General features: G+C 44.4%; 1 protein-coding gene and 3 long non-coding RNA genes across 13 annotated transcripts in view; 2 read left to right on the forward strand and 2 right to left on the reverse strand.

The window, feature by feature from the left end:
* Positions 1–27,610, forward strand: part of DGCR2 (DiGeorge syndrome critical region gene 2) — an 82,038-nt gene that overhangs the window by 17,998 nt on the left and 36,430 nt on the right. For 4 of the 10 annotated variants that reach the window (XR_013399584.1, XR_013399586.1, XM_077950861.1 and 1 more), the window contains exons 2-3: positions 12,783–12,830; positions 16,112–16,234. The exons of 2 other annotated variants lie outside the window; for them this stretch is intronic. Coding sequence is in view for 5 of the 8 variants with exons in the window: in XM_077950861.1 (XP_077806987.1) it covers positions 12,783–12,830; positions 16,112–16,234 (171 nt within the window). In the remaining 3 variants the exon portion in view is untranslated. The remainder of the gene's footprint in view (positions 1–12,782; positions 12,831–16,111; positions 16,235–27,610) is intronic. 4 more of the 10 variants (XR_013399585.1, XM_015149695.3, XM_015149696.3 and 1 more) reach the window with 1 other exon arrangement.
* LOC144331987 (uncharacterized) lies at positions 679–1,444 on the reverse strand. Its single transcript, XR_013399645.1, has 2 exons — positions 1,308–1,444; positions 679–821 (listed from the first exon to the last, which is right to left on the reverse strand). It is a non-coding gene; the product is annotated as an uncharacterized LOC144331987 (long non-coding RNA).
* LOC144331985 (uncharacterized) lies at positions 21,337–26,199 on the reverse strand. Its single transcript, XR_013399643.1, has 2 exons — positions 22,829–26,199; positions 21,337–22,602 (listed from the first exon to the last, which is right to left on the reverse strand). It is a non-coding gene; the product is annotated as an uncharacterized LOC144331985 (long non-coding RNA).
* On the forward strand, positions 23,632–27,394 carry LOC144331973 (uncharacterized). The gene is made up of 2 exons (XR_013399631.1): positions 23,632–23,748; positions 26,767–27,394. It is a non-coding gene; the product is annotated as an uncharacterized LOC144331973 (long non-coding RNA).

A 27,610-nucleotide genomic window follows, 5' to 3' on the forward strand; every position in this document is an offset into this window, starting at 1 on the left:
CTTAGTGATGTAGCTGTGGACATGTGTACTTCTGCTGGTACTCTGTCTCCCTCTTGTTCTTTGTGGGCACATGTTGAGGAGAAATCAATTCTAAACAATTTATGCAGCATACTAAATTTCACACAGTAATTTGAGACAGCTCAGTTTACATAATTTAAAACAAGGCTAAGACTTGCTGACAAAGAAGAAATTGAATCTAGAGAAAGAATCTGTATTGCAGAGACACGTGGGTTTCTGCAGGGCATGAATCCACTAATTCCCAAGCTTTGCATAACCCAAAGCAGTAGCTCTCTTAAGTGTGCCCAGGGGTCTCTGGGGGGGTTCCCTGACCCTTTTAGGGGCTCCGTGAGGTCAAAACTGTTTTCATAATAATACCAAGGTGTCATTTGCCTCTTTCTCTCATTCTCACAAGCATAAAGTAGCATTTCCAGAGACTGTTTGATGTGTGATGACATCATTGCTCTGACAGCTAATGGGATGTATGCTTGGGATTCTCTTTCTTGCTCGCTCGCTCTCTGTCTCTTTTTTAAGAACGGTGCCTCACTCTGGTGCCCAGGCGTGACTGCAGTGGCCAGGTCGCAGCTCACTGTAACCTTGAACTCCTGGGTTCAAGAGATCCTCTCGCCTCAGCCTCCTGAGTAGGTATTACTACAGACAGACACCACCACAACTGGCTAATTTTTATTTTATTTTATTTTATTTGTAGAGTCAGGGTCTGGTTATGTTGCCCACGCTGGTCTTGAAATCTTGGACTCAGGTGATCCTCCTACTTGGCTTCTCAAAGTGCGGGGATTATAGGCATGAGCCACCACACCTGGCCTCTGTTTTAAAAAAAAAAAAAATTTTATTGTGGTAAGATACACATACAATTTACCACTTTTTAAGTACACAATTCAGTGGCTTTAAGAACATTCAGAATGTTGTGCAGCCAGCACCACTACCCATTTCCAGAACTTTTTTTTAATCCCAAACAGTAACTTGATACTTTTTAAACAGTAACTCCCCAGTTCCCCTGCCCACAGCCTTTGGCAATTTCTGTCTGTATAGATATGCCCATTCTAGACATTTCGTACTAATGGAATCATGCAATATGTTGTCCTTTGTGTCTGGCTTCTTTCTGTTAGCATTATGTTTTCGTAGTTCATCCATGTTATAGCATGTGTCAGTATTTCATTTCTTTTTTAAATTGCGGTAAAATATATATAACAAAATTTACCATTTTATCTTTTTTTTTTTTTTTTCCAGAGACAGGGTCTCACTGTGTTGCCAAGGCTAGAGTGCAGTGGTGCAATCAAATCATAACTCACCGCAGCCCTGACCTCCTGGGTTCGAGCGATCCTTCCATCTCAGCCTCCTGAGTAGCTAGGACCATAGGTGCATGCCACTATGTCTGGCAGATTTTTCTATTTTTTTGTGGAGATGAAGTCTCACTATGTTGTCCAGAGTGGTCTCAAACTCCTGGCTTCAAGCAATCTTTCTGTCTTAGCCTCCCAAAGTTCTGGGATTACAGGAATGAGCCACCATGCCCAGCCCCATTTTAACCATTTTTAAGTATACAGTTATTTCAGTGGCGCTAAGAACATTCAGAATGTTATGCAACGAGCACCATTACCCACTTCCAGAACTTTTTTGTTGTTCCAAACAGAAACTCTATACCCATTAGACAATACTCCCTATTTTTCTCACCCCTAGTCCCTGGCAACTGCCATTCTACTTTCCATCCTTACAAAATTGACTACTCAGCCGGGCGCGGTGGCTCAAACCTGTAATCCCAGCACTTTGGGAGGCTGAGACGGGCGGATCACGAGGTCAGGAGATCAAGACCATCCTGGCTAACACGGTGAAACCCCGTCTCTACTAAAAAATACCAAAAACTAGCCGGGCGAGGTGGCGGGCGCCTGTAGTCCCAGCTACTCAGGAGACTGAGGCAGGAGAATGGCGTAAACCCAGGAGGCGGAGCTTGCAGTGAGCTGAGATCCGGCCACTGCACTCCAGCCTGGGCGACAGAGCCAGACTCCGTCTCAAAAAAAAAAAAAAAAAGAAATTGACTACTCTAGGTACCTCTTATGAGTGAAATCATATATTATTTGCCTCTTTTGTGTCTGTCTTCTTTCACTTAGCATAATGTTGTCCAGGTTCATTCATGTTGTAGCATGTGTCAGAATTTTCTTCCTTTTTATGGCTGATGGCTGATCACATTCACTTTTGTGTTTTATTTTTTGTCTCACTCTTTCACCCAGGCTGGAGTGTAGTGATGCGATCTCGGCTCACTGCAACTTCTGCTTCCCAGGTTCAAACAATTCTTGTGCCTCAGCCTCCCGAGTAGCTGGGATTACAGGTGTGTGCCACCATGCCTGGCTCATGTTTGTATTTCTAGTAGAGATGAGGTTTCACTATGTTGGCTAGGCTGACCTTGAGCTCCTGGCCTCAAGTAATCCACTTGCCTCGGCCTCCCAAAGTTCTAGGATTACAGACAAGTGTGGTGAGCCACCGTGCTTGGCCCACATTCACTATTTGTTTTTTTTTTTTTAAAAACAGAGTTTTGCTCTTGTTGCCCAGGCTGGAGTGCAGTGGCACAACCTCGGCTCACTGCAACCTCCACCTCCCTGGTTCAAGTGATTCTCATGCCTCAGCCTCCCAAGTAGTTGGGACTACAGGTATGTGTCACTACACCTGGCTAATTTTTGTATTTTTGGTAGAGACAGAGTTTCACCATGTTGGCCAGGGTGGTCTTGAACTCTTGACCTCAGGTGATCCGCCCAACTCAGCCTCCCAAAGTGCTGGGATGACAGGTGTGAGCCACCGCGCCGGGCCCCACATTCACTTTTGAAGCGACACAGTACACCATTACTTGGTTGCCCATGGGGTACTACATGCCTGCTTTTTTTATGGCAGAATAATACTCTTTTGTATGGATATACCGCATTTATTTATCCTCTCATCTGTTCTGGCCACTTGGGTTGTCTCTGCCTCTTGGCTGGTGTGAATAATGCTGTTGGGAACAGTGGTGTGCCAGCATCTGTTTGAGTCTGCTTTTAATTTTCTTGAGTACATGCTTATGAGTGGAATCATGAGCATTTGATAATTCTAATAAAAGGTTAAAACCTTTGAGCAGGGGCTTGGGATTCTTGTGTTTAAAAAAATTCTCAAGTGTTTTTTTTGAGACAGGGTTTCGCTCAGACGCCCAGGCTGGAGTATACAGTGGCGCAATCTTGGCTCACTGCAACCTCCATCCACCTCCCAGGTTCAAGTGATTCTCCCACTTCAGCCTCTGGAGTAGCTGGGACTGCAGGAGCGTGCCACCACGCCCGGCTGAGTTTTATATTTTTTGGTAGATACAGGGTTTCATCATGTTGGCCAGGCTGGTCTTGAACTCCTGACCTCAAATGTTCTGACCACCTTGGCCTCCCAAAGTGCTGGGATTGCAGACGTGAGCCACTGTGTCTGGCCAAATTTCTCAGTTTTAATTTCTGATACAGTAAATATTGACAGATATAACCCACATAAATAAGAGCTCTTTGGGGTCTTCAATAATTTTAAGTGTATTAAGGTATCTTAGAATGAAGAAGTCTAGGAACTGCTGATGTGGCAGGTTTTTGTTTTTGTTTTTAAAAACGGAGTCTCGCTCTGTTGCCCAGGCTGGAGTGCAGTGGCACAATCTTGGCTCACTGCAACCTCTGCCTCCCGGGTTCAAGCGATTCTCCTGCCTCAGCCTCCTGAGTAGCTGGGACTACAAGCACAGGCTACCACGCCCCGGCTAATTTTTTTGTATTTTTAGTAGAGACAGGGTTTCACCATGTCAGCCAGGATGGGGCCGTTCTTATTTTGGTACTGCAGCTGGCATGTTGTGGGCATGGATCGTTTCATAAAGTGTCAACAATCCATTGGCTAAGAGGAGCTGGCCTGCCTCTGCCATGCTACAGCAAGGTGACAGTCATCACCAGAAGGCCTGGGACAGGACCTCATAAAGCCATTAGTGGAAAGGGGTGACCTTTTTTTTTTTTTTTGACACAGAGTCTTGCTCTGTTGCACAGGCTGGAGTGCAGTAACGTGATCTTGGCTCACTGCAACCTCGCCTCCCCGGTTCAAGCGATTCTTGTGTCTCAGCCTTCTGAGTAGCTGGGATTACATATGTGTGCCGCCACACCCAGCTAATGTTTGTACTTTAGTAGGAACAGGGTTTTGCCTTGTCCAGGCTGGTCTCGAACTCCTAACTCCTAACCTTAAGTGATCCTCCTACCTTGGCCTCCTAAAGTGCTGGGATTATAGGCATGAGCCACTATACCTAGCCAAGGGTGAATTTTTTTTTTTTTAAGATGGAATCTTGCTCTGTCACCCAGGCTGGAGTGCAGTGGTGCAATCTCGGCTCACTGCAACCTCCGCCTCCTGGGTTTAAGAAATTCTCTGCCTCAGCCTCCAGAGTAGCTGGGATTACAGGCGTGTGCCATCACGCCCAGCTAATTTTTTTGTATTTTTAGTAGAGTTGAAGTTTCACCATCTTGGCCAGGCTGGTCTTGAACTCCTGACCTCGTGATCCACCTGCCTCAGCCTCCCAAAGTGCTGGGCTTACAGGTGTGAGCCACCACGCCCGGCCAAGGGTGACTGTTTTTAAGCAACTCTATATGTCGCGGAAATTGCACTTAATGCTTTACAGAGAGACTGTGGAGGATATTGAGAAACGACAGGCAGTTATTTGTTGGTGGTGGTGTTTTGTTTTTTTGAGACAGGCTGGAGTGCAGTGGAGCTATCATGGCTCACTGCAGTCTTGGCTTCTCAGGCTGAGGTGATTCTCCCGCCTCAGCCTCCTGAGTAGCTGGGACTACAGGCCTGCACACCACCATACCTGGCTTATGTTTTGTATTTTTAGTAGAGCTGGGATTTCACCATGTTGCCCACGCTGGTCTCGAACTCCTGGGCTCAAGTGATCCACCTGCCTTGGCCTCCCAAAGTGTTGGGGTAACAGGCATGAGTCACCATGCATAGCCGTGGAAACGCAGTGTTGACGTCCAGCTAAAGCAATGCCAGTTTGACCTGTCGGAGTTACCATCTGGCATGCTGTGCTGGATGCAAGCTCTGTCATGTCCTGGAGTTGACTTGCTTTGTTCATTACCACAGCCCTGTCACCTGGAGAACTGCCTGGCATGGAGTACGTGCCAATGTTAATGAGTGATCCACATCTTCAGTTGCTTCCAGAATAGACCTGGCTTGACAGGTGGATCAAGAAGGGAGAAAACCTTCCCTATTGGAGAACTTTTGACACTTTGTTGTCTGCTAGCAGAATATGGGAAGATTTTGAGCTGTGCAGTTTATCAGGCATTTAGTGAATGCCTTCATGTGTGGGGTGTTGGCGATATGGAGTATGGGGCAGCAATAAAGATGTGTCTCTTGGCCAGACACAGTGGCTCATGCCTGTAATCCCAAAACTTTGAGAGTGTGAAGTGAGAGGATCGCTTGAGCTCAGGAGTTCGAGACCAGCCTGGGCAACATAGCAAGACCTTGTCTTTACTAAAAAAAAAAAAAAAAAAACATTAGCTTGGTATGGCGGTATGTGCCTGTAGTCCCAGCTACTCGGGAGTCTGGGGCAAGAGGATCACTGGAGCCCAGGATGTCTGTGCTGCAGTGATCTGTGATCATGCCACTGCACTCCAGCCTGGGTGACAGAGTGAGACCCTGTCTCAAAAAAACAAAACATTTACATGTATGTAAAATGTCCTTATCTGTATACTCCAGAACAGGGTTTGGCAAACTACACCTGCAACTGGCCCCCCTTTTTTTTTTGTTTTTTGCTAATGCTTTATTGGACATGGCTATGCCCAAGCATTCCCATATTATCTGCGGCTCCTTTAGCTCCACAGCAGCAGGGTTGAGCAGCTGTGGCGAGAGAGGGTGACTGCGATGCTGGAAATACTTATCTGGCCCTTGAGGGAAAAGTGTGCTGACCCTACTCAAGGTGTGAAGAAAAGAACAGAGAAGAGCTGCTTGGGAAAACAGGGCTAGGCCAAGGAGGCAGACTAAGGGGAGTTTAGGGAGGGGTTCCTGGTGTGTCTTGAGACCTGGGGAGAGGGGGTACCATGGACTAAGACCCAGCAGTGGGGAGCCCAGCTGTGTTCAGGATGTAGTAAGACAGTCATTCTGCTGATAGCTCTTTTGATTTTTCCTCTTTTGATAACTATTTTTTAAAAGTATTTGGAGAAAGAAAAGAACAGAAAGTTGGTATGGGGGCTATTTTAGCCAGAGCCGTCTGGTTGTAAGGAGTAGCTGTAGGAGGAACTTTTCCCTGAGCCCAGGGAGGAAGCACAGCCATCCTTGGGGTCATGGGACTGTGAAGGGTGTTGTCCCCTTTCTCAGCCCTTCTGGTCTTACCCCTTTCCTCTTTCTGCCTCAGGGTGCACAGAACTTCAAGTGACTGTCTCAGTCTGGCTAGCGTGGACTTTCCCACTCCCATCACCTTACAGACTCTTCTCGTTGGCCCAGCCTGGGGCAGGGCAGGTGGCACTCATGAAGTGGCCAAATGGGCACTTCTCAAAGAGGAAGGCTGTTTGGGCCTTAGGAGCCTTTCCCAGACATGCATAGATTAGAGAGTGGAGAGAAGAAGTATTCTTTGAGTGTGTTTGAGTTATGGACACTAAGTGTGGTCTGCTATGCTCTGGGAACACAGGAGTGAATAGTGCAGACATGACCTGTGCCCTCAGGAAACTACTTGTTGCCCAGGCTAGAGTGCAGTGGTGCAATCTCAGCTTACTGCAACCTCCACCTCCTGGATTCAAGCAGTTCTCTGCCTCAGCCTCCAGAGTAGCTGGGATTACAGGCACCCGCACCACACCTGGCTAATTTTTGTGTTTTTAGTAGAGATGGGGTTTCACCATCTTGGCCTGGCTGGTCTTGAACTCCTGACCTCATGATCCACCTGCTTCAGCTTCCCAAAGTGCTGGGATTACAGGCGTGAGCCACTGCACCTGCCTGCTTCACTTACATATCAATATATGTATATATAGGTTTACTGTATACCAATATATAGGAAGCCAGGAGTGACAAGTACTACTTAGAAGCGGCCAAGGCAAGGCAAGGCAAGGTGGCTGTGGTGCGTAGAGGAAGGGGCCTTGTTTGCCAGAGAAGACTTGGCTGACACCAGGATATTTGCTTTTGGAGGAGATATGGGTATGGAGAAAGAAAACCCACAGGGTTGTTACTTATTACTTCTTACTCAACTATTTCAAAAATAATTTAAGGTAGTGCATTGAAGTTTTTCTAGGCCTAGGGTATGATGTGTTAGGGCGTAGATTTGGAGTAAATTCATGTGAGCTATGAATTTACTTTGAACAAAACCATAGTTTTGTTTTGTTTTTTTTTTAACGGAATGGACACTGTTAAAATGTTCTGCTGGGCGGAGTAGCTCAGGCCTGTCGTCTAAGGTGGGAGAGTCATTTGATTTTGAGGCACCGTGATTGTGCCTGTGAATAGCCACCACTGTACTCTGGCCTGGGCAGCATAGTGAGAGTCCATCTCTAAAAAATAAAAAAGAATGTTCTGTTGCTAAATTTCTATTCAGTTAATGAACTCTTTCTCAATATAGTTTGGGAAATTAGAGGGTTTTTTTTTTCTTTCTTCTGCATTAGTCTTTAAAAAATTTTGTTTTAAACTTTGTGGCACAGTAGTTACATGTATGGGGTATATATAATATTTTGATAGAATCATACAATGTGTAATGATCAAATTATGGTCATTGGGGTATCTGTCACCTCAAGCATTTATCACTTTTCTTGTGTTAGGAACATTCTGATTCTACTCTTTTTATTTTGAAGTATGGAATAAACTATTATTAACTATAGTCATACTAGACCTTATTCCTTATTTCCTTTAGCTATGTTTTTGTACCTATTAACCAAGCTCTCTTTCTCACCTCTGCCTTTCCCAGCCTCTGGTAACCACCATTCCACTCTAGCTCCATGAGTTTAACTTTTTTTCAGCTCCCACACATGAATGAGAACGTGAAGTTTGTCTTTCTGTGCCTGGCTTATTTCACTTAACATAATGTCCTCCAGTTCCATTCATGTTCCATTTTTATCGCAAAATAGTAAGAAATTAGAAATTTTTACCATAAAACTGAAGACCTAGAATATGTTGAGGAAGAATGGAGGGTTCCAGATTCTTGATCTAATGGTTAGTTGTGGCTGAGGGAGACAGACCTGGCCTAAAGGCCAGAAGAGCTTGTGCCAATTGCTGATTCACTCATCAGATTGTTCTTCAGTACCAGTCATGGGGCAAGCCCTGGGTTTATAATTACGAAAAGGACCTAACTCCTGTATGGATGGCGGAGGTGAGATCTGGTAGGCCAAGGCTGTCTTTTCTAGAGGAGCAAGCATGTTAGATGGGCCATGATTCAATTTAGTTCTTCAGTTCCAGGCATATCTAGTCCTAGAACACAGGGTGCCTGGATTTTTAGCCTTGGGGTCAGTATCTTTTGACCTCAAGATTGTTTCCTGTTTATTTAAACAGAAATCTGTTTCATGATAGTTACTATTTTTTTTAAACAGCCTTATTGAGGTATAATTGACTTATAATAAATTATACATAAAGTGTAAAATTTGAGTGTTTTTTTTTTTCTTCTTTGAGACGGAGTCTTGCTTTGTCGCCCAGGCTGAAGGGCAGTGGCGCGATGTCAGCTCACTGCAAGCTCCACCTCCATCTCGGCTCAATGCAAGCTCCATCTCGGTTGCCGGCATTCTCCTGCCTCAGCCTCCTGAGTAGCTGGGACTAAGGCGCCCACCACCACGCCCAGCTAATTGTTTGTATTTTTAGTAGAGATGGGTTTCACCATGTCAGCGAGGATGGTCTCGATCTCCTGACTTCGGGATTTGCCTGTCTCGGCCTCCCAAAGTGTTGGGATTACAGGCGTGAGCCACTGTGCCTGACCAAGTTTTTTGTTTTTTGAGACAGAGTTTTGCTCTTGTTGCCTAGGCTGGAGAGCAACGGCATGATTTCGACTCACTGCAACCTCCGCCTCCCAGGTTCAAGCGATTCTCCTGCCTCAGCCTCCCAAATAGCTGGGATTGCAGGCATGCACCACCATGCCTGGCTAATTTTGTATTTTTAGTAGAGATGGGGTTTTTCCATGTTGGTCAGGCTGGTCTCGAACTCCTGACCTCAGGTGATCCACCTGCCTCAGCCTCCCAAAGTGCTGGGATTACAGGCATGAGCCTCTGCGCCCGGCCAAATTTGAGTTTTCATGTATGTATAAACCTGTGAAACCGTCACCACAGTCAAGGTAATGAACACAGCATATTGTCACCCCAAATGTTTTCTCGTGCTCCTTTGTAATCCCTCCCACCCCTGTCCCTTTCTGTCATGACAGCTGCAAGTGCATTTTTTAGATTTTTATATAAATATTGTCATACAATAGGTATTCTTTTGAGTACATGCTGGCTTCTTCACTCAACATAATTATTTTGAGATTCATCCGTGCTGCGCAATGTGTTAATAGCTTATTCCTTTTTATTGCTGAGTAGTAGTCCATTGTATGGCTGTACACAACTTACCGATTTGCTTCTTGATAGACACTGTTTGTTTCCAGCTTTTGGATATTACAAATAAAAGTACTATGAACAAGTCTTTGTATGGACATTTGCTTTCATTTCTCTTGGTTAAATACTTAGGAATGGAATGGTCAGGTTATATGGTAGGTATATATTCAGTTTTTAAAGAAACTGTCAACTTGTTTTGCAAAAAAGTTGTACCATTTTACATTTTCACTGGGAGAGTTCCAGTTGCTTCACACACTTGCCACCACTTGGTATGGTCATTCTTTTTCATTTTAAACATTTTAGTAAGTGGTTTCTCTTCATGGTTTTTTTTTTTTTTTTTTTTTTTTTTTTTTGAGACGGAGTCTCGTTCTGTCACCCAGACTGGAGTGTAGTGGTGCAATCTTGGCTCACTGCAACCTCTATCTCCTGGGTTCAAGCAGTTCTGCTTCAGCTTCCTGAATAACTGGGATTACAGGCGCCTGCCACCACACCCATGTAATTTTTGTATTTTTAGTAGATTCGGGGTTTCATCTTGTTGACCAGGCTGGTCTCGAACTCTTGACCTCACGTGATCCACCCACCTCAGCCCCCCAAAGTGTTGGGATTACAGGCGTGGGCTGCTGTGCCCCACCTCTTCATGCTTTAATTTGCATTTCCTTAATGACTACAGATGTTGAGCATCTTTTCATGTGCTTGCTAGCCGTCTGTACGTCTTGTTTGGTTAAGTGACCGTTAAGATATTTTGCCTATTTTATTTATTTTTTTCTGGAGTTGGGGGTGTCTTGCTGTTGCCTAAGCTGGAGGGCAGCATTGCAATCCTATTTCAGCACAGCCTCCAGCTCTTAGGCTTAGGCAATCCTCTTGCCTCACTTAGGCTTAGGCAATCCTCTTGCCTCAGCCTCCTGAGTAGCTGGGATTACAGGCATGTGTCACCAAGCCCAGCTAATTTTTTTTTTATAACGTAGAGATGAGGTCTTGTTATGTTGGTTTTGAACTCCTGGGCTCAAGTGTTGCTCCCACCTTTGCCTCCTAAAGTGCAGGGATTACAGGTATAAGCCACCGCACTTGGCCCATGCCCATTTGAAAAATTGGGTGGTTTTCTTACTGAAATTTGAGAATGCTTTATATATTCTGGATACAAGCAAGCCCTTTATCAGATCTGTGATTTGCAAATGTTTTCTCTCTGTGTGTGGTTTGTCTTTGCATTATCTTAACATGTCTTTTGAAAAAAAAGTTCTTGGAAAAAAAACAAAAGTTCTCAATTTTGATGAAGTCCAATTTATCAGCTTTTTCTTTTATAGATTGTATTTGTGGTAGATATATTAAAGGTATTTGCCTAAACCAAGGGTGCGAAGATTTTCTTCTTGTATTTTCTTCTCTGAGTTTTATAGTTTTAGGCTTCACCTGTAGGCCTATGATCTATTTTGATTTTTTTTTTGGTGGAGTTTCACTCTTGTTGCCCAGGCTGGAGTGCAATGGCACTGTCTTGGCTTACCACAACCTCCGCCTCCTGGGTTCAAGCAATTCTTCTGCCTCAGCCTCCCTAGTAGCTGGGATTACAGACGTGCACCACCACGCCCGGCTAATTTTGTATTTTTAGTAGAGACAGGGTTTCACCATGTTGGTCAGACTGGTCTTGAGCTCCCGACCTTAGGTGACCCACCCACGTCAGGCCCACCCGAAAGTGCTGGGATTACAGGCGTGAGCCACCTCACCTGGCTATTCTGAATTTTTTATGCGGTGCGGGGAATGGATCAAAGTAGTTGTTCTTTGTTCCTCTTTCTTCTTCCTCCTCCTCCTCTTCTTTCTTCCTCCTCTTCCTCCTCCTTTTTTTAACTTCATTTTGTAGATGAACTCCTTCCTTCTTCCTTTCTTTCCTCCTCCTGCTCTTCATTTTTCTTCCTAGTTTTCCAAGTACCATTCTGTTGAAAGGACTGTTCTTTCTCCAGGGAACTGCCTTTGCACTTTGTCATAAATTAGTTGGTCACATATGTGTGGGTTTGTTTCTGCACTCTGTTCTATTCTCTTGATCTTGATGTCTGTTTTTATGCTTGTGTCACACTGTCTTGATTATTGTTCCTTTGTAGAGGCCTCCAAGTTTGTTCTTTCAGTTCAAAGTTGTTTGGAGTATTCTAAGTCTTTTGTCTTTCTATATGAATTTTAGAGTCACTCAGTTTCTACAAAAAGTCCTGCTGAAATATTGATTGGGGTTAAATTGAATCTGTAGGTCAATTTGCGTAGAATTGATATTAATCGTTTTGAATCTACTAGTCCATGAACACTGTATGTCTCCCTAAAGGTTTAGGTCTTTAAAAAATGTTTTTTTCTCAGCAATGTTGAAAAATTTTCAGTGTGCGGGACTTCACATCTTTTGTTAGATTTATACCTAAGTATTTCTTGTTTTTGATACTATTGCTAATGGTAATTTTTAAATATCTGAACTTATGGTAGAGTTTGTATAGAATTGACATCGATTCTTCCTTAAATATTTGGAGGAATTTTCCATTGAAACTATTTGTGCCTGGAGTTTCCTTTGAAGATTTTTAACTAAAAATTCAGTTCCTTTTAGGGCTGTTCAGATTGTTTATTTATCTTAGAGTGAACTTTGCATTTCATCTTTCAAATAATTTGTGTATTTCATCCAAATTGTCAGATTTATTGACATAAAGTTGTTCATACTATTACCTTATTCTTCACCCCTCCTCTGTTAGCCTTTTTAATTTCTCTGGAATCCATAGTGATGACACCTCTCTTCTGATAGTAGTTTTTTTTGAGACGAAGTCTTGTTCTGTCGCCCAGGCTGCAGTGCAGTTGTGTAATCTTGGCTCACTGTAACCTCCACCTCCCAGGTTCAAGCGATTCTCCTGCCTTAGCCTCCTGAGTAGCTGGGACCACAGGCATGCGCCACCACACCTGGCTGATTTTTGTATTTTTAGTAGACGGGGTTTCGCCATGTTGGCCAGGCTGGTCTCGAACTCCTGACCTCACATGATTTGCCCACCTCAACCTCCCAAAGTGTTTGGATTACAGGCATGAGCCACCACGCTTGGCCTGGTATTTTGTATTCTTTACTTTTTTTGCTGATCAGACTGTCTAGAGGTTTATTAATATTACTGATCTCATAAAAACAACTTTTGTTTTTCTTCATTATTTTTCTGTTTTCAATTTCAGTAATATCTACTCTCATCTTTATTATTTCTTACTGCTAGGTTTCATTTGCTCTTCTTTTGTGATTTCTTTTCTTTTTTTTTTTTTTTCCAGGTTCAAGTGATTCTCCTGCCTCGGCCTCCCAAGTTGCTGGGATTACAGGTGTGCATCGCCACACCCAGCTAATTTTTGTATTTTAGTATTCACCATGTTGGCCTGGCTGGTCTCGAACTCCTGACCATTCACCATGTTGGCCAGGCTGGTCTCGAACTCCTGACCTCAAGTGATCCACCTGCCTCAGCCTCCCAAGATGCTGGGATTACAGGCATGAGCCACCATGCCCAGCCCTTGCTGGTTTTCTATCTGCTTGTTCTATCAAGAGGGTTATTAAAATCTCTGACTTTAATTGTGGATTAGTCTATTAGCAGTTACAGTAGTTTTTGTTTCATGAATTTTGAAGTTTCTTTCGTACATTTTTTTTTTTTTTTTTTGAGACGGAGTCTCTCTCTGCCGCCCAGGCTGGAGTACAGTGGCCGGATCTCAGCTCACTGCAAGCTCCGCCTTCCGGGTTCACGCCATTCTCCTGCCTCAGCCTCCTGAGTAGCTGGGACTACAGGCGCCCGCCACCTAGCCCGGCTGGTTTTTTTTTGTATTTTTAGTAGAGACGGGGTTTCACCGTGTTAACCAGGATGGTCTCGATCTCCTGACCTCGTGATCTGCCCGTCTCGGCCTCCCAAAGTGCTGGGATTACAGGCTTGAGCCACTGCGCCTGGCCTTGTAAATTTTAATAGATACATAAACATTTAGGATTATGTCCTTTTGAATCAATTCCTTATCATTATTAAATGACCTTCTTTATTCCTGGTAGTGTTTGCACTGAAGTCTACTTTGTGTGATATTAATACACTCCAGCTATCCTTTTTTTGAGACAAGGTCTCATTCCCGTTGCCCAGGCTATAGTGCAGTGGCACAATTATAGCTCACTGCAGCCTCAACTCTCCCGGTTCAGGTGATCCTCCCACCTCAGCCTCTCGAGTAGCTGGGGCTACAGGTGTTTGTCCCAATACCCAGCTAATTTTTTGTATTTTTGGAGAGATGGCGTTTCGCCATGTTGCTCAGGCTGGTCTCGAACTCCTAGGCTCAAGTGATCTCTCTGCATCAGCCTCCCAAAATGCGGGGATTATGGGGATTACAGGAGTGAGCCACTGTACCCGCCCTTCCAGCTATCCTTTGATTAGTGTTATGGTGTATCATTTTTTATTGTTTTATTTTCTCTTATATATGCCTATATAAAGTGAGTTTCTTTTAGGTAATATGTAGTTGTTTCTTGCTTTTTTCCCTATGTACACATTCTGCCTTTCAGTTGGAGTGTTTAGATCATTCCGTATGCTTATTGATTAGGCAAGTTTAATTAAAATCTACCATATTACCATTTGTTTTCATTTGTACCATCTGTTTGTCTCCTTTTTTTTTTCTTCTTTTGGATTATTTTTTGTTCTCTTCTATGTTGGCTTGCTTGCTACAACTCTTGCGTTATTTTATTGGAGTTCATCATTAACTTATCACAGAGTACCTTCAAGTGATGGACCACTTTACCTGTAGTATGAGAGCCTTAAAACAGTGTACTTCTGTTTCTCTCTTCCCAGCTTTGGTGCTATTATTGTCAACATTTTTCTTCTGTGTATGTTATAAACCCCACAATGTAGTATCTGTGTTTTTGCTTTAAATGATTGTAGGCCAACAGGTTTTTCTTTCAGAACTTTAACATGTCACCTTACTGTCTTCTAGGCTGTGTTGTTTCTAATAAGAAATCTGCTGTCATCTTGATCTTTGTGTTTCTGTGCATGTCTTCTTTTTCTGCCTGCTTTCAGATTTTATCACTGATTTGGCCGGGCGCCGTGGCTCACGCCTGTAATCCCAGCACTTTGGGAGGCCGAGGAGGGCGGATCACGAGGTCAGGAGATCGAGACCATCCTGGCTAACACGGTGAAACCCCGTCTCTACTAAAAATACAAAAAATTAGCCGGGCCTGGTGGTGGGCGCCTGTAGTCCCAGCTACTGGGAGGCTGAGGCAGGAGAATGGTGTGAACCCGGGAGGCGGAGCTTGCAGTGAGCCGAGATCGCGCCACCGCACTCCAGCCTGGGCGACAAAGTGAGACTCCGTCTCAAAAAAAAAAAAAAGATTTTATCACTGATTTTAAGCAATTCAATTCCAATGTGACTTGGAGTTGTATTCTTTGTATTTCTGATGCTTGCAGTTCATTGAGCTACTTGGATCTGTGGGTTTATAGTTTTCATCCATCCGGGAAACTTTCCCCATTGTTTCTTCAGATGTTTTGTGTGTTCCCCCATGTATTACAGTGTGTGAGGTTGTTCCACAGCTTACTGATGATTTGCACTTTTTTTTCTGGTATTTTTTCATTCTGTGTTTTAGTTCAGAATGTTTCTTTTTTTTTTTTTTTTTTTTGAGACAGAGTCTCGCTCTGTCGCCCAGGCTGGAGTGCAGTGGCGCGATCCTGGCTCACTGCAAGTTCCACCGCCTCCCGGGTTCAAGCCATTCTCCTGCCTCAGCCTCCCTAGAAGCTGGGACTACAGGCGCCCGCCACCACACCCGGCTAATTTTTTTGTATTTTTAGTAGAGACGGGGTTTCACCGTGTTCGCCAGGATGGTCTTGATCTCCTGACCTCGTGATCCGCCCACCTCGGCGTCCCAAAGTGCTGGGATTACAGGCTTGAGCCACCGCGCCCGGCCTTAGTTCAGAATGTTTTGATTGTTATGTCTTCACGTCACTAATCTTTGCTACTACAAAATCTAACCTGTTAATGTTCTGCAGTGTATTTTTCATCTTAAGTGTTACAGTTTTTATCTCTAGGTAATAGGTTCGTAAAGGGCCAGGCATTCAATGTTTTCAGCTTTGCAGGCCATATAGTCTCTCCTGCAGCTACTCAGCTCTGCTGCTGTAGCTTGAAAGCAGCCATAGACAATACATATTTGTGGCTGTGTTCTGATAAAACTTGATTTTAAAAACAGACGGGGGCCGGGCACAGTGGTACGTGCCTGTAATCCTGGCACTTTGGGAGGCCGAAGCAGGCAGATCACTTGAGGGCAGGAGTTCAAGACCAGCCTGGCCAACATTGCAAAACCCCGTCTCTACTAAAAATATAAAAATTAGCTAGGCATGGTGGCACATGCTTGTAGTTCCAGCTACTCAGGAGGCTGAGGGACGAGAATTGCTTGAATCTGGAAGGTGAAGGTTGCAGTGAGCTGAGATCGCACCACTGGCACGCCAGCCTGGGTGACAGAGTGAGACTGTGTCTCAAAAATAAATAAATAAATACATTCATAAAATAAACAAATGGGAAGAGATTGATCTGGCCCGTGGGCTGTGGTTTGCTGACCTACTGCCACTTCCTCAATGGCCTCTCACCCTTTGGTTCCACAGAGCTGCGGTGCAACCCTGGGCAGTTTGCCTGTCGCAGCGGCACCATCCAGTGTATCCCCCTCCCCTGGCAGTGTGACGGCTGGGCAACTTGCGAGGATGAGAGTGACGAAGCCAACTGTCCAGGTGAGTATGTTGCGTAGGCTGGGTACACACCACCTTGTCTCTTTGTTGTAGCTGGGTGACTGTGCCTCTTGTGAGGGGTGGAGGTGTGTGCTGTCTTAACATATTGGAAAGTTAGTTTGAGCCGACCCCTTCCTCTCTCTCTCTCTTTCTATCTTTTTAAAAAATAGGTGCCCAACCTAGGCAGATCCCAGAACTTACAAGATGGCAGGACTGTGGGGAGGCCTGTGAGATGCCCAGGAGGCCACACTTAAGGAGGCGCTGCACTCCCTGGACTTGCATGGTCTTGAGTGTGAACCCCTCCTGAGGGGTGGCACCCTGGCTGCCTCTGACCTTATCCCCATCCTGGCTCTGGATGTGGCTGCCTCTTGATCCCGAGTGTGCTCTTTTAGACTGACCTTGGCACGCCCTCCCCTCCTGCTCACTTATTCACCTGGAACTTTGCACTTGTGGGTTCTCTCCTGGCCATATGTAGCCTCCTAAAGATGTATGTAAAGGCCACAAAAAGGCTAAATCAGAGAACCAGATTCTTTAGCCCCAGCACCCTCAAGGAATACAGGGTACCCCATGAGTAACAATGTTCACTGGATCCGTTGTTCTCAACTTGTGTTGGGTGGGAGGTGTAGTGAGTACTTATGCATGTGTGTGTGAATGTGTGAGACATACATATACATGTATCCACAAATTTGTTTTTAAGAGTAGGTGGTGCTGATAAAGCCACTAAGGGGAAAGTGTGTCTTAACACCAGCTTGAGAATCACAGGCCTAAATGCTTTGGTCAGGCATGCAAACTCCTTCACAAACTGCTTTGCCAGCCTGATTTATCACTACTTCCCCTTCAGTGGCTCAGCTGGGCTGTTGTTTCCTGTACCCACCCCCATTAATAATCTGCTAGATGCGTGCTTCCTTTATGTTTTCCTGGAATTCCCTTGTTCTGTTTCTGCATAGACAAGCCCTGCTGTCCTTCAGGCTGTAGCTCAGATGCTACCACAGTGGGAGAATGTCTGTGGTCCCTCCTTTTATAGATTGGCTTCTTCCAGTCCCCCACTCGTCCCTCTCTTACAGCATCAGAACCATTGGTAATTCTCACCATGCCTGGTGCCCAGGCTTGATTTTTCCATCCAGACTATGAGCTCCCAGAGGGCAGAGACCTTTCTCCTTCCTTAGTGGGACTTGGCCTAGGACATGAACGGTGTGCCATAATTCCTGTAGGCTTAGTACTGAAGGAAAACCAATTCATTCCAACCAGGGTATTAGGTAGGGCATTAGGTGACATTTGAACTTGAAGGAGAATCACTTGAACCTGGGAGGTGGAGGTTGCAGTGAGCTGAGATCATGCCAGTGCACTCCAGCCTGGGCGACAGAGTGAGATTCTGTTTAAAAAAAAAAAAGGCCGGGCGCGGTGGCTCAAGCCTGTAATCCCAGCACTTTGGGAGGCCGAGGCGGGCGGATCACGAGGTCAGGAGATCGAGACCATCCTGGCTAACATGGTGAAACCCCGTCTCTACTAAAAATACAAAAAATCAGCCAGGTGTGGTAGCGGGCGCCTGTAGTCCCAGCTACTCGGGAGGCTGAGGCAGGAGAATGGCGTGAGCCCAGGAGGCGGAGCTTGCAGTAGGCCGAGATGGTGCCACTGCACTCCAGCCTGGGTGACAGAGCAAAGACTCCGTCTCAAAAAAAAAAAAAAAAAGAAAAGAATGCTGTTTAGAGGGGGCCTCTCCTGATCATCCCTTCATCAGATTATGCATGTCTCCAGTGGAGGTGTTTGCCTTTCCAATTGGGGGTTTGGATGGTGTTGGCCCGGTCAGGAGCCTCTGGGACAGCCCTTTGACTGGGAGCCTCTCTGGTGGGTCTTTAGGGTCAAAACCCAGAGAAAGTGGATTCCCAGTGGGCTTCCCAGTGCTTGGGCTCCTTTGGTTGCTGGGTTCCCTGGTTGGTCAGCCTGGGGACGACCATGTGGTTATGAGTGGGAGCCTCCCCTTGTCTGACTCATAGAGTGAGACCTTATATCCAGCCTCTTGGAGAATTCCTGAAGAGAGAACCAGATGATTCTTGATTCACTTTCAAATGGAAGCAGAGCTTATTTGCTGTTCTCCAAGTGCCATTTGGCTTTGCTTTTGTGGTTGTTTGTAATAACTGTCCTGGTACGCACACTGAACATAATAGCATCCACTCTCATAGTTGCCGCCTTGTTCATTTTTCCACGCTCTGAAGACTTGTTGAAGGCAAGGTTTGATTTCCCTTTTTGACCACATGGCCTGGCATGGAGGAGGCATCAGCTTTGCACTTGAGTATTGGCTTGAAGTTACATTGGTTGCTATATGTTTTCCCTAGACAGAAAAATAAAATCTCTCATAGAAGCCGAGAGTTATGAGTGGTGGCCTGCACCAGGACTGAGCAGTGAAGGCATGACAATGAGGACCCGTGTGTGCAAGCCCGTTGAGACCCGGTAGGGCCTAGGAGTGTTCCAGGTGGGCTGAGGAGGCCACTGCCCTGGCAAGGCTCACTCTGCTTCCCCTTGACTCATGGTCCTATGATTGTCCTTGTATAGGGCTGTGTCACAGTCTGGAGGGTGAGCAGATTTATTTATTTATTTTTTTTTGAGACGGAGTCTCGCTCTGTCGCCTAGGCTGGAGTACAGTGTTGCGATCTTGGCTTACTACAAGCTCCGCCTCCCGGGTTCATGCCATTCTCCTGCCTCAGCCTCCCGAGTAGCTGGGATTACAGGCACCTGCTATCACACCTGGCTTTTTTTTTTTTGTATTTTTAGTAGAGGTGGGGTTTCGCCATGCTAGCCAGGATGGTCTCGATCTCCTGACCTCGTGATCCGCCCGCCTTGGCCTCCCAAAGTGCTGGGATTACAGGCATGAGTCACTGTGCCCGGCCAAGCAGATTGATTTCTAATTGTTCTTAAAGTTGAGATTCTGAGCAAATTAAGTCATTAAAATGTACAAAGAAAATGTAATACATATTTTCTTCCCTGAATTAATAACTGCTAACATCTTGTGATTTTTTTTTCTAGTTTATTTTAAAAGAAATTTTTAAAAAATCATGGATATAGAGTCAGGTCTCCATTGACACTCTCCCTTCCCCCAACCTCCTCCCCCTGCAAAAAAAGGAAACTCTGTGTTGGTGGGGGGAGTAGAGAGTTAGCTAATAACCACATTTGCTCAAAAGCTGTGACCTTCCTTTGTATGAGGAGAGTTTTAGTAACCCTTTGGGAAGCCCTGGCCATGCTCAGTCAGGTTGCTTTTGAGCGCAGACTTCAGGACTTCTGGAGTTACCATGTGAGGTTACTTCATTGCCCTGGTAAAAGCCTACTAAAAAGGAATATAAAAAATGTAAAACCAAAGGGGATGAAAAAAGGGGAGAGATGTAACAGTAGATCAGTAATTTCTGCATGTTTTTGAAAAGAGGGAAATGGCATGTTAGGTACAACCTGGGCATTCAGTACCTTCCTGCTCCCTTCTGGGCTTGTCCCTGGGTTTCAGAGGCTGGAATACTGGAGCAGTAGCACTCAGAACCCTCTGGCAGCAGGCTTCTGTGTGTCATTTGCTCTATCACATGTGTCTTGGGAAATGTGGCAAGTGGAAGGGAGGTGGAACCTTTCTTCCTCAGGCCATAGTGTATGTGGGGGGATGTGCCTGGGCTTAGATTTTGTGGTGACTTTTTGCAGTGGCTTCTGCCTTCCCCCACTGGCCAGCTGTCTCAGGGCTGCAGAGCAGCTGCATTATTGGCAGCAGATTTTTGCAGTTTCCTAACCTATAGATGGCAGTGGTAGCTGCCTGACTTTTGACGATGACTGTAGGAATTAGATGGAAGAGTTAGCCCACTTTACTTTTGCTCACACTATATAGCCTTGCCAGTTGTTTTGAAAGCACCTATTTTCTATATTAAACCCTTTGAGTTTGAAATGCCTTAGCATGGTTTCTGTTTTCCCAATAGAACCGTCTTTGATATAAACGATTAACAAAAGATGTGTAAAATTTTTGAGGGAGAAAAATTTGCAATTTTATTAAGAGACATTAAAGAAGACAAATAATCCCAGAACTTTGGGAGGCCAAAGCGGATGGATCACGAGGTCAGGAGATTGAGACCATCCTGGCTAACACGGTGAAACCCCGTCTCTACTAAAAATACAAAAAATTAGCCTGGCGTGGTGGCAGGCGCCTGTAGTCCCAGCTACTTGGGAGGCTGAGGCAGGAGAATGGTGTGAACCCGGGAGGTGGAGCTTGCAGTGAGCCGAGATCGCACCACTGCACTTCCGCCTGGGCGGCTCAGCGAGACTCCGTCTCAAAAAAAAAAAAAAAAAAAAAAAAATAGAGGCAGAATGTTCTTGCCTAGGAAGACTGAATATTTTCAAAACTCATATTGTTCTGTGGATTCAGTGCCTCTTTAAACCTCCTTGAGTTTTTTTGTTTGTTTGTTTGTTTGTTTTTTGAGACGGAGTCTCCCTCTGTCGCCCGGGCTGGAGTGCAGTGGCCGGATCTCAGCTCACTGCAAGCTCCGCCTCCGGGGTTTACGCCATTCTCCTGCCTCAGCCTCCCGAGTAGCTGGGACTACAGGCACCCGCCATCTCACCCGGCTAGTTTTTTGTATTTTTTAGTAGAGACGGGGTTTCACTGTGTTAGCCAGGATGGTCTCGATCTCCTGACCTCGTGATCCACCCATCTCGGCCTCCCAAAGTGCTGGGATTACAGGCTTGAGCCACCGCGCCCGGCCAAAACCTCCTTGAGTTTTATGTGAAATGTGATAAGTTGATTCTAAAATGTTGAGGAGAATTAAGTCCTAGTATTGAGAGGTCATTGTGAAGAAGAATAAGGAGGGAGCACTTGCCTTGCCCGTATCAAGACTTACTTCAGAATTGGCTCAGGGAAATCCAAATTGGCCAGTGAGACAGAAGCTGTCAGAAACAGACCTAAGAAGTTTGAATTCCAGAGGTGGAATTCCATATCGCTGTGCAAAGGACAGACCCTTCAAACATAGTGCTGTGACATTCGGAGAAGGATGCAGTTGGATCCCTAACTCACAACATACGGGAAATTCAGTTTTGGGTAAATTATAGGAGACTATCTTTAAGACCTTGATAGGGAAGTATGCCTTTTTCTTTTCTTTTTTTTTTTTTTTTTTTGAGACAAGGTCTGGCTCTGTCACCCAGGCTGGAGTGCAGTGACACGTTCTTGGATCACTGCAACCTCTGCCTCCTGGGCTCAAGCCATCCTCCTACCTCAGTCTCTCGAGTAGCTAGGACTACAAGCCTGCACCACTATGCCTGGCTAATTTTTGCATTTTTCGTAGAATCAGGGTTTCGCCATGTTGCTCAGGCTGGGCTCTAACTCATGAGTTTAAGCAGTCTGCCTCCTTCAGCCTCCCAAAGTGCTCGGATTACAGGGGCATGAGCCACTGCACCCAGCCACCTTTTTCTTTTCTTTTTTCTTTCTTTCTTTTTTTTATTTTCTGGAGATGGAATTTCGCTCTGTTGCCCAGGCTAGAGTGTAGTAGCGCGATCTCAGCTCACTGCATCCTCCGCCCCCTGGGTTCAAGTGATTCTCCTGCCTCAGCCTCCCGAGTAACTGGGATTACAGGCATGCCACCACGCTCGTCTAATTTTTGTATTTTTAGTAGAAACAGGGTTTTGCCATGTTGGCCGGACTGGGCTCGAACCCCTGATCTCAGGTGATCTGCCTGCCTTGGCTTCCCACAGTGTTGGGATTACAGGTGCGTGAGCCACCACACCCAGCCTCTGGCCATGTTTTTCCTAATCGCAGAAAATGTTCACTCTAAAATAAAAATGACCGAATTTGCTAGATTAAAATTAAGGTCTCTTGTTTATTGCAAGACACCAATAGGCCATGTGCTTATGCCAGGAATCCCAGCACTTTGGGAGGCCGAGGTGGGCAGATTGCCAGAGCCCAAGAGTTCCAGACTAGCCAGGGCAACTTGGTGAAATCCTGTCTCTATGAAATAAAAAGAAAAAATTAGCCAGCTGTGGTGGTACACACTTGTAGTCCCAGCTCCTCAGTAGGCTGAGGTGGGAAGAAACACCTGAGTCCCCGAGGTCAAGGCTGCAGTGAGCCGAGATTACACCACTGGACATCAGAGTGAGACCCTGTCTCTAAAAAAAAAAAAACCAAAACAAAACCCAAAACAAACAAAAAACACCAGTAAAGACTGTGAAAAGACAAGCCGAAGTAGGGAGAAGATATTTGCAACACTTACAGCCTGTAAAGGATAAGGATTCTAATTCAGTGTATATAAAGAACTCCTATAAAGCATTTCATAGATGGTGATTCAACATGGAAAAAGACATTTCACCTTGTTAGTATTCTAAGACTACATGCAGTGAGATATACCACTTTACAGATGCTTAGACTTTCAAAAATTAAGATGTTGGAGAGGATGTGGATAGTGTGGAAATTTTATGTGCTTCTTTACACCCACTCTAGAATAGAGACATTATCTTGCAAAGCTGAACATTCTTATTTTCTGTGATTCAGGATTTCTATTTAGGGAAACTCTGGAAAAATTCTTGCAGAATTGTTTGTACAGTTTTTCTAGAGTGAGTGTAAAGGAGCAGATAAAATTCCAAGCTATCCACATCCTCTCCAACACTTGGTTTTGTCAGATATCTTAATTTTTGCCGTTGATACAGGTCTTGGAAATAACCCTCATGTCTGTGCTCACATGATGGAATGTTATACACCAGCAACAGTAAGTAGGTGTTAGGTTTATGCAGCAACATGGATGAATCTTGAAAACAGAACGTCATCTAAAAGCAAGTTGCTAAAAACGGCATATGGCACAATGTAGAGAAGCAAAACAGATCGTTTTATTACTTATAGATACATACACATGTGGTAAACTAAAAGAAAAAAATAAGTGCAATGATACACAAAATTCTCGTTGCTGGTGGGGACACAGAGGGGAAGACTGGGAGAAGCAAAATGGAAGTTCATCTACAGATGACGCTCGGGTTCCTGAGTCAGGTGTGGAGAGGTCGCTCACAGCTATGCTTTCTTATTAGGCTTATGAATCTTACATATGTGCTACATACATTCTTTGAAATGTTTCACATATTATACAGCTTTTTTTCTTTCCAAAGAACAGCCAACAGGAGAGTTACAACTGACTTGGCATAGCAGAGCAGCTGCAACCATGGGCCTGCTTGAGTGAGAACAACAAGAAATGAGCAGTTTGCCCAGCAGCCCCCCAGAAAGACTCAGTTCTTGAAGGCTCTGAGTGCCAAGGGTGGCAGGCATCAGGCATGGGCATGGGAATGGGATAGGGATTGGTGGAATTCTCTCTTGGCACCCGCATTCCCTTCTTCACTTTCCATCACTGGGTGACTCCTGCTGCTACCAAAAGATGTGGGGTTTCATTTCTTTTTTTTTTTTGAGATAGAGTCTTGCTCTATTGCCCAAATGGAGTGCAGTGGTGAAACCACAGCTGACTGCAACCTCGAACTCCTGGACTCAAGTGATCCTCCCACCTCAGCCTCCTGAGTAGCTGACACTACAGGTGTGCACCACCATGCCCAGCTAATTTTTAAATTTTTTGTAGAGACGAGGTCTCGCCCTGTTGCCGAGGCTGGTCTTGAACTCCGGGGCTCTAGCAATCCTGCCCTCAGCCTCCCAAAATACTGGGATTACAGGCATGAGCCACTGTGCCCTGCAGGAGTTGATTTTCAAGACCAACACTGTCCAGTGTAGTAGCCGTGAGTCACATGTGGCTGTTTTGAAGGAAGATGTGCAGCAGGTGTAAAATACACACCAAATAGGAAAGACCTAGTACAAAAAAAGAATGTAAAACATCCCATGAATACTTCTTTATATTGATTCCATGTTGCAATAATAGTATTTTGAATATATTGGGTTAAATAAAGTATTAAAATTAATTTCATGTTTGTTTCTACTTGTTGACATGTGGTTTGCATTGTGTTTCTATTAGATAGCACTAATAGAAAAGTCTGTAAAATAAGTGACACCAGGTACAACAGAGGGGAGTCGTGGAGGTTGAAAATAGAGGAATTAAGAGAAATTCTCGATAGTGACAAGTAGGACGCTCAGGCCTATCTTCTGCCCTGCCCCCCAGATGTCAGCAGCCAGGTGTTTTCCCAGACAGGAGATTGGAGGAGTCTTTCCTGGAGACACTGGCACTTCACCGAAGAGGTAGAAAAGGTGTCAACATAATGGAAGATTTCCAAGTGAAAGACTAGCTCTCCCACCGTGGTCCCTGACAAGCGTCTGGCCCACTAGTGCTCACAGAGCCTCTGGCTAGCTGGGTCACCTTCCTCTTATGATGAAAGACAACCAGTGCTGACCAGATCTAGAAGAAAACATCCACTATGGATATTCACCAGACTCTGAACAAAGCACCCCACCTGAAGGGCCAGAGCAAAGTGGCCTGAGGCAGTCAACTCTGCTATATGTCATATCGTGGTTAAATGTGGGGGCTTGGAACCAGGGACTAGGGCTGCTCCCCTGCTTTTACCACTTAGTGGTTGTGATCCTTTGGGCAAATTACATCCATAAAATGGAGAAAATAATAGTGCCCATCACTTGGGGTTGTTGTGAGGATTAAATTACATGCTGCATGTAAAGGAGTTAGACAAGAACGTAGCACACAGTAATCCCTCAATTAGCAGTTATTTTATTGATGTAATAAAACTTTAAAAAATTTTTTCTGACATTGGTAAAATGGCAGTCTAGGAAGCTCCAGGCTCTCGTTCCACCATAGAAACGTTAATAAGCAACTAGGGACTAGACGAAATCACTTTATAGAAGCTCTGGAAAACAGTCCGAGGTCTATACCAGCTAAGAAAATGCCTAATAAAGAAAAAGCCACATTCAAAATACAGATTGAGTATTCCTTAACTGAAATGGTTGGGACCAGTGTTTTGGATTTTGGTTTTTTTTCTGATTTTGGAATATTTGCATTATACTTACCAGTTGAACACCCCCAATACGAAATGCTCCAATGAGCATTTCCTTTGAGTACAACGTTGGCACTCAGAAGTTTTGGATTTTGGGCTGGGCTCATACCTATCATCTCAGTGCTTTGGGAGTTCAAGGTGGGAGGATTCCTTGATGTGAGGATTATAAGAGAATACTGCTAAGAACTATACATGAACAAATTGCTTAACCTAAATGAAGCGGACACATTCCTGGAAACATACAACCTGCCAAGACTGAATCATGAAGAAATAGAAAATCTGAATAGGACTATAATTAATAAAGAGATTGAATCAGTAATCAAAAACCTCTGAACAAAGAAAAGTCCTGAACCACATGGCTTCACTGCTGAATTCTCCAGACATTTAAAGAATTAGCACCAGTCCTTCTCAAGTGAATTCATTCTGTGACTCTAACATGCCCTGATACCAAAGCCAGACAATAATACTACTAGAAAATTACAGACCAGTATCCTTTGTGAATATTGATACAAAATCCCCAGCAAAATACTAGCAAAACTAAGTTTCACAGTCTTTCAAAAGGCTGGGACCAAGTGTAATGCAAGGATGTCTCAGCAAACTAAAATCAATCAGTGGTCAAAGACTGAAAGCTTTTTCTCTAAGATCAGAGACAAGACAAGGATGTCTGCTTTCACCACTTTTATTCACCATAGTATTGGGAGTTAATTGCCCACAGTAATTAATCAAGAAGAGAAAGCTATCAAAATTGGAAAGGGAAAAGTCAAGTTATCCCTGTTTGTATGTGCGATGACGTGATTTTATATGTAAAAACCTTAAAGATTTCACAGAAACATTGTTAGAACTAATAAATGAATGCAGCAAAATTGCAGGACACAAAGTCAAAACACAAAATCAGTTGTATTTATATTTATGTACACTAAGCAATCCGAAGAGGAAATTAAAAAAATAATTCCATTTACAGTAATAGTACAAAGAATAAAATACAGATATACCTCACCTTATAACAGATTTGTCTTAAACCTATTGTAAAGTCGAAAAATGTTTTAGTCAAACTATCATAAGTTGGGGGTCTGTCTGTACTTAAGAATATACTTGGCCGGGCATGGTGGCTCACGCCTGTAATCTCAGCACTTTGGGAGGCCGAGGCGGGTGGATCACCTGAGGTCTGGAGTTCGAGACAAGCCTGGCTAACACAGTGAAAGCTCGTCTCTACTGAAAATACAAAAAATTAGCCGGGTGTGGTGGCGGGCGCCTGTAGTCCCAGCTACTCGGGAGGCTGAGGCAGGAGAATGGTGTGAACCCAGGAGGCGGAGCTTGCAGTGAGCTGAGATCGTGCCACCGCACTCCAGTCTGGGCGACAAAGCGAGAGTCTGTCTCAAAAACAAAAGAAAAAAATGAATATACTTAAGTACAGATGAAAAACTTAAACACTGACAACTGCAAAATGTTAAAAGAAATTAAAGAAGACACTGGGCGCGGTGGCTCACACCTGTAATCCCAGCATTTTGGGAGGCCAAGTCGGGTGGATCACTTGAGGTCAGGAGTTTGGGACCAGCCTGGCCAACATGGCAAAAACTCATCTTGGCTAAAAATACAAAAATTAGCTGGGTGTGGTGAGGTGCCCCTGTAGTCCCAGCTACTCGGGAGGCTGAGGCAGGAGAATTGCTCAAACCCAGAAGGTGAAGATTGTAGTAAGCTGAGATCGCACCACTGCACTCCATCCTGGGTGACAGAGTGAGACACTGTCTCAAAAAAAAAAAAAAAAAAAAAAAAGACAAAAATAAATGGAGAGACGTTCCATGCTCATGGACTGCAAGATGTAAGATGTGACTATTACCTAAAGCAGTCTACAGATTCAATCCCTATTAAAATGCCAACAAGTTGTTTTGTTTTTTTTTTTGCTGAAATAGAAAAATTTATCCTAACGTTCATAGAATCTCAGCAGACTCCAAAGAGCCAGAACAGTCTTGAAGAAGAATAAATGTGAAAACCTCATAATTCCTGACTTTAAACCTTTAACTACAAAACTGCGGTAATCAAAACATTGTAGTACTGGTATAAAGACAGACATATAGACCAATGGAATAGAATACAGAGCCTTAGACATGAGTCCTTGCATGCAGTGGTCAAATTATTTTTCACAAGGATGCCAGTACCATTCAGGGAGGAAAAAAGTGTCTTTTCAGAGGGAATGGTGCTAGGAAAACTGGACATACACATCAAAAGAATAAAGTTAGACCCTTAGCTAATGATACACAAAACTTAACCCAAAATGGATCAGACTTAAGACCTTAAACCATAAAATTCCTAGAAAAACAGAATAAAGTCTTCATGACATTGAATTTGGCAATGATTTCTTACATAAGACACTAAAATCACAGGCAACAAAAGAAACAATAGATAAATTAGGCTACATCAAGATTTAAAACTTCTATTAATTAAAAGAAA

The sequence above is a fragment of the Macaca mulatta genome, chromosome 10, assembly GCF_049350105.2.
Source record: "Macaca mulatta isolate MMU2019108-1 chromosome 10, T2T-MMU8v2.0, whole genome shotgun sequence".
In the NCBI taxonomy this organism is placed as follows: domain Eukaryota; kingdom Metazoa; phylum Chordata; class Mammalia; order Primates; family Cercopithecidae; genus Macaca; species Macaca mulatta.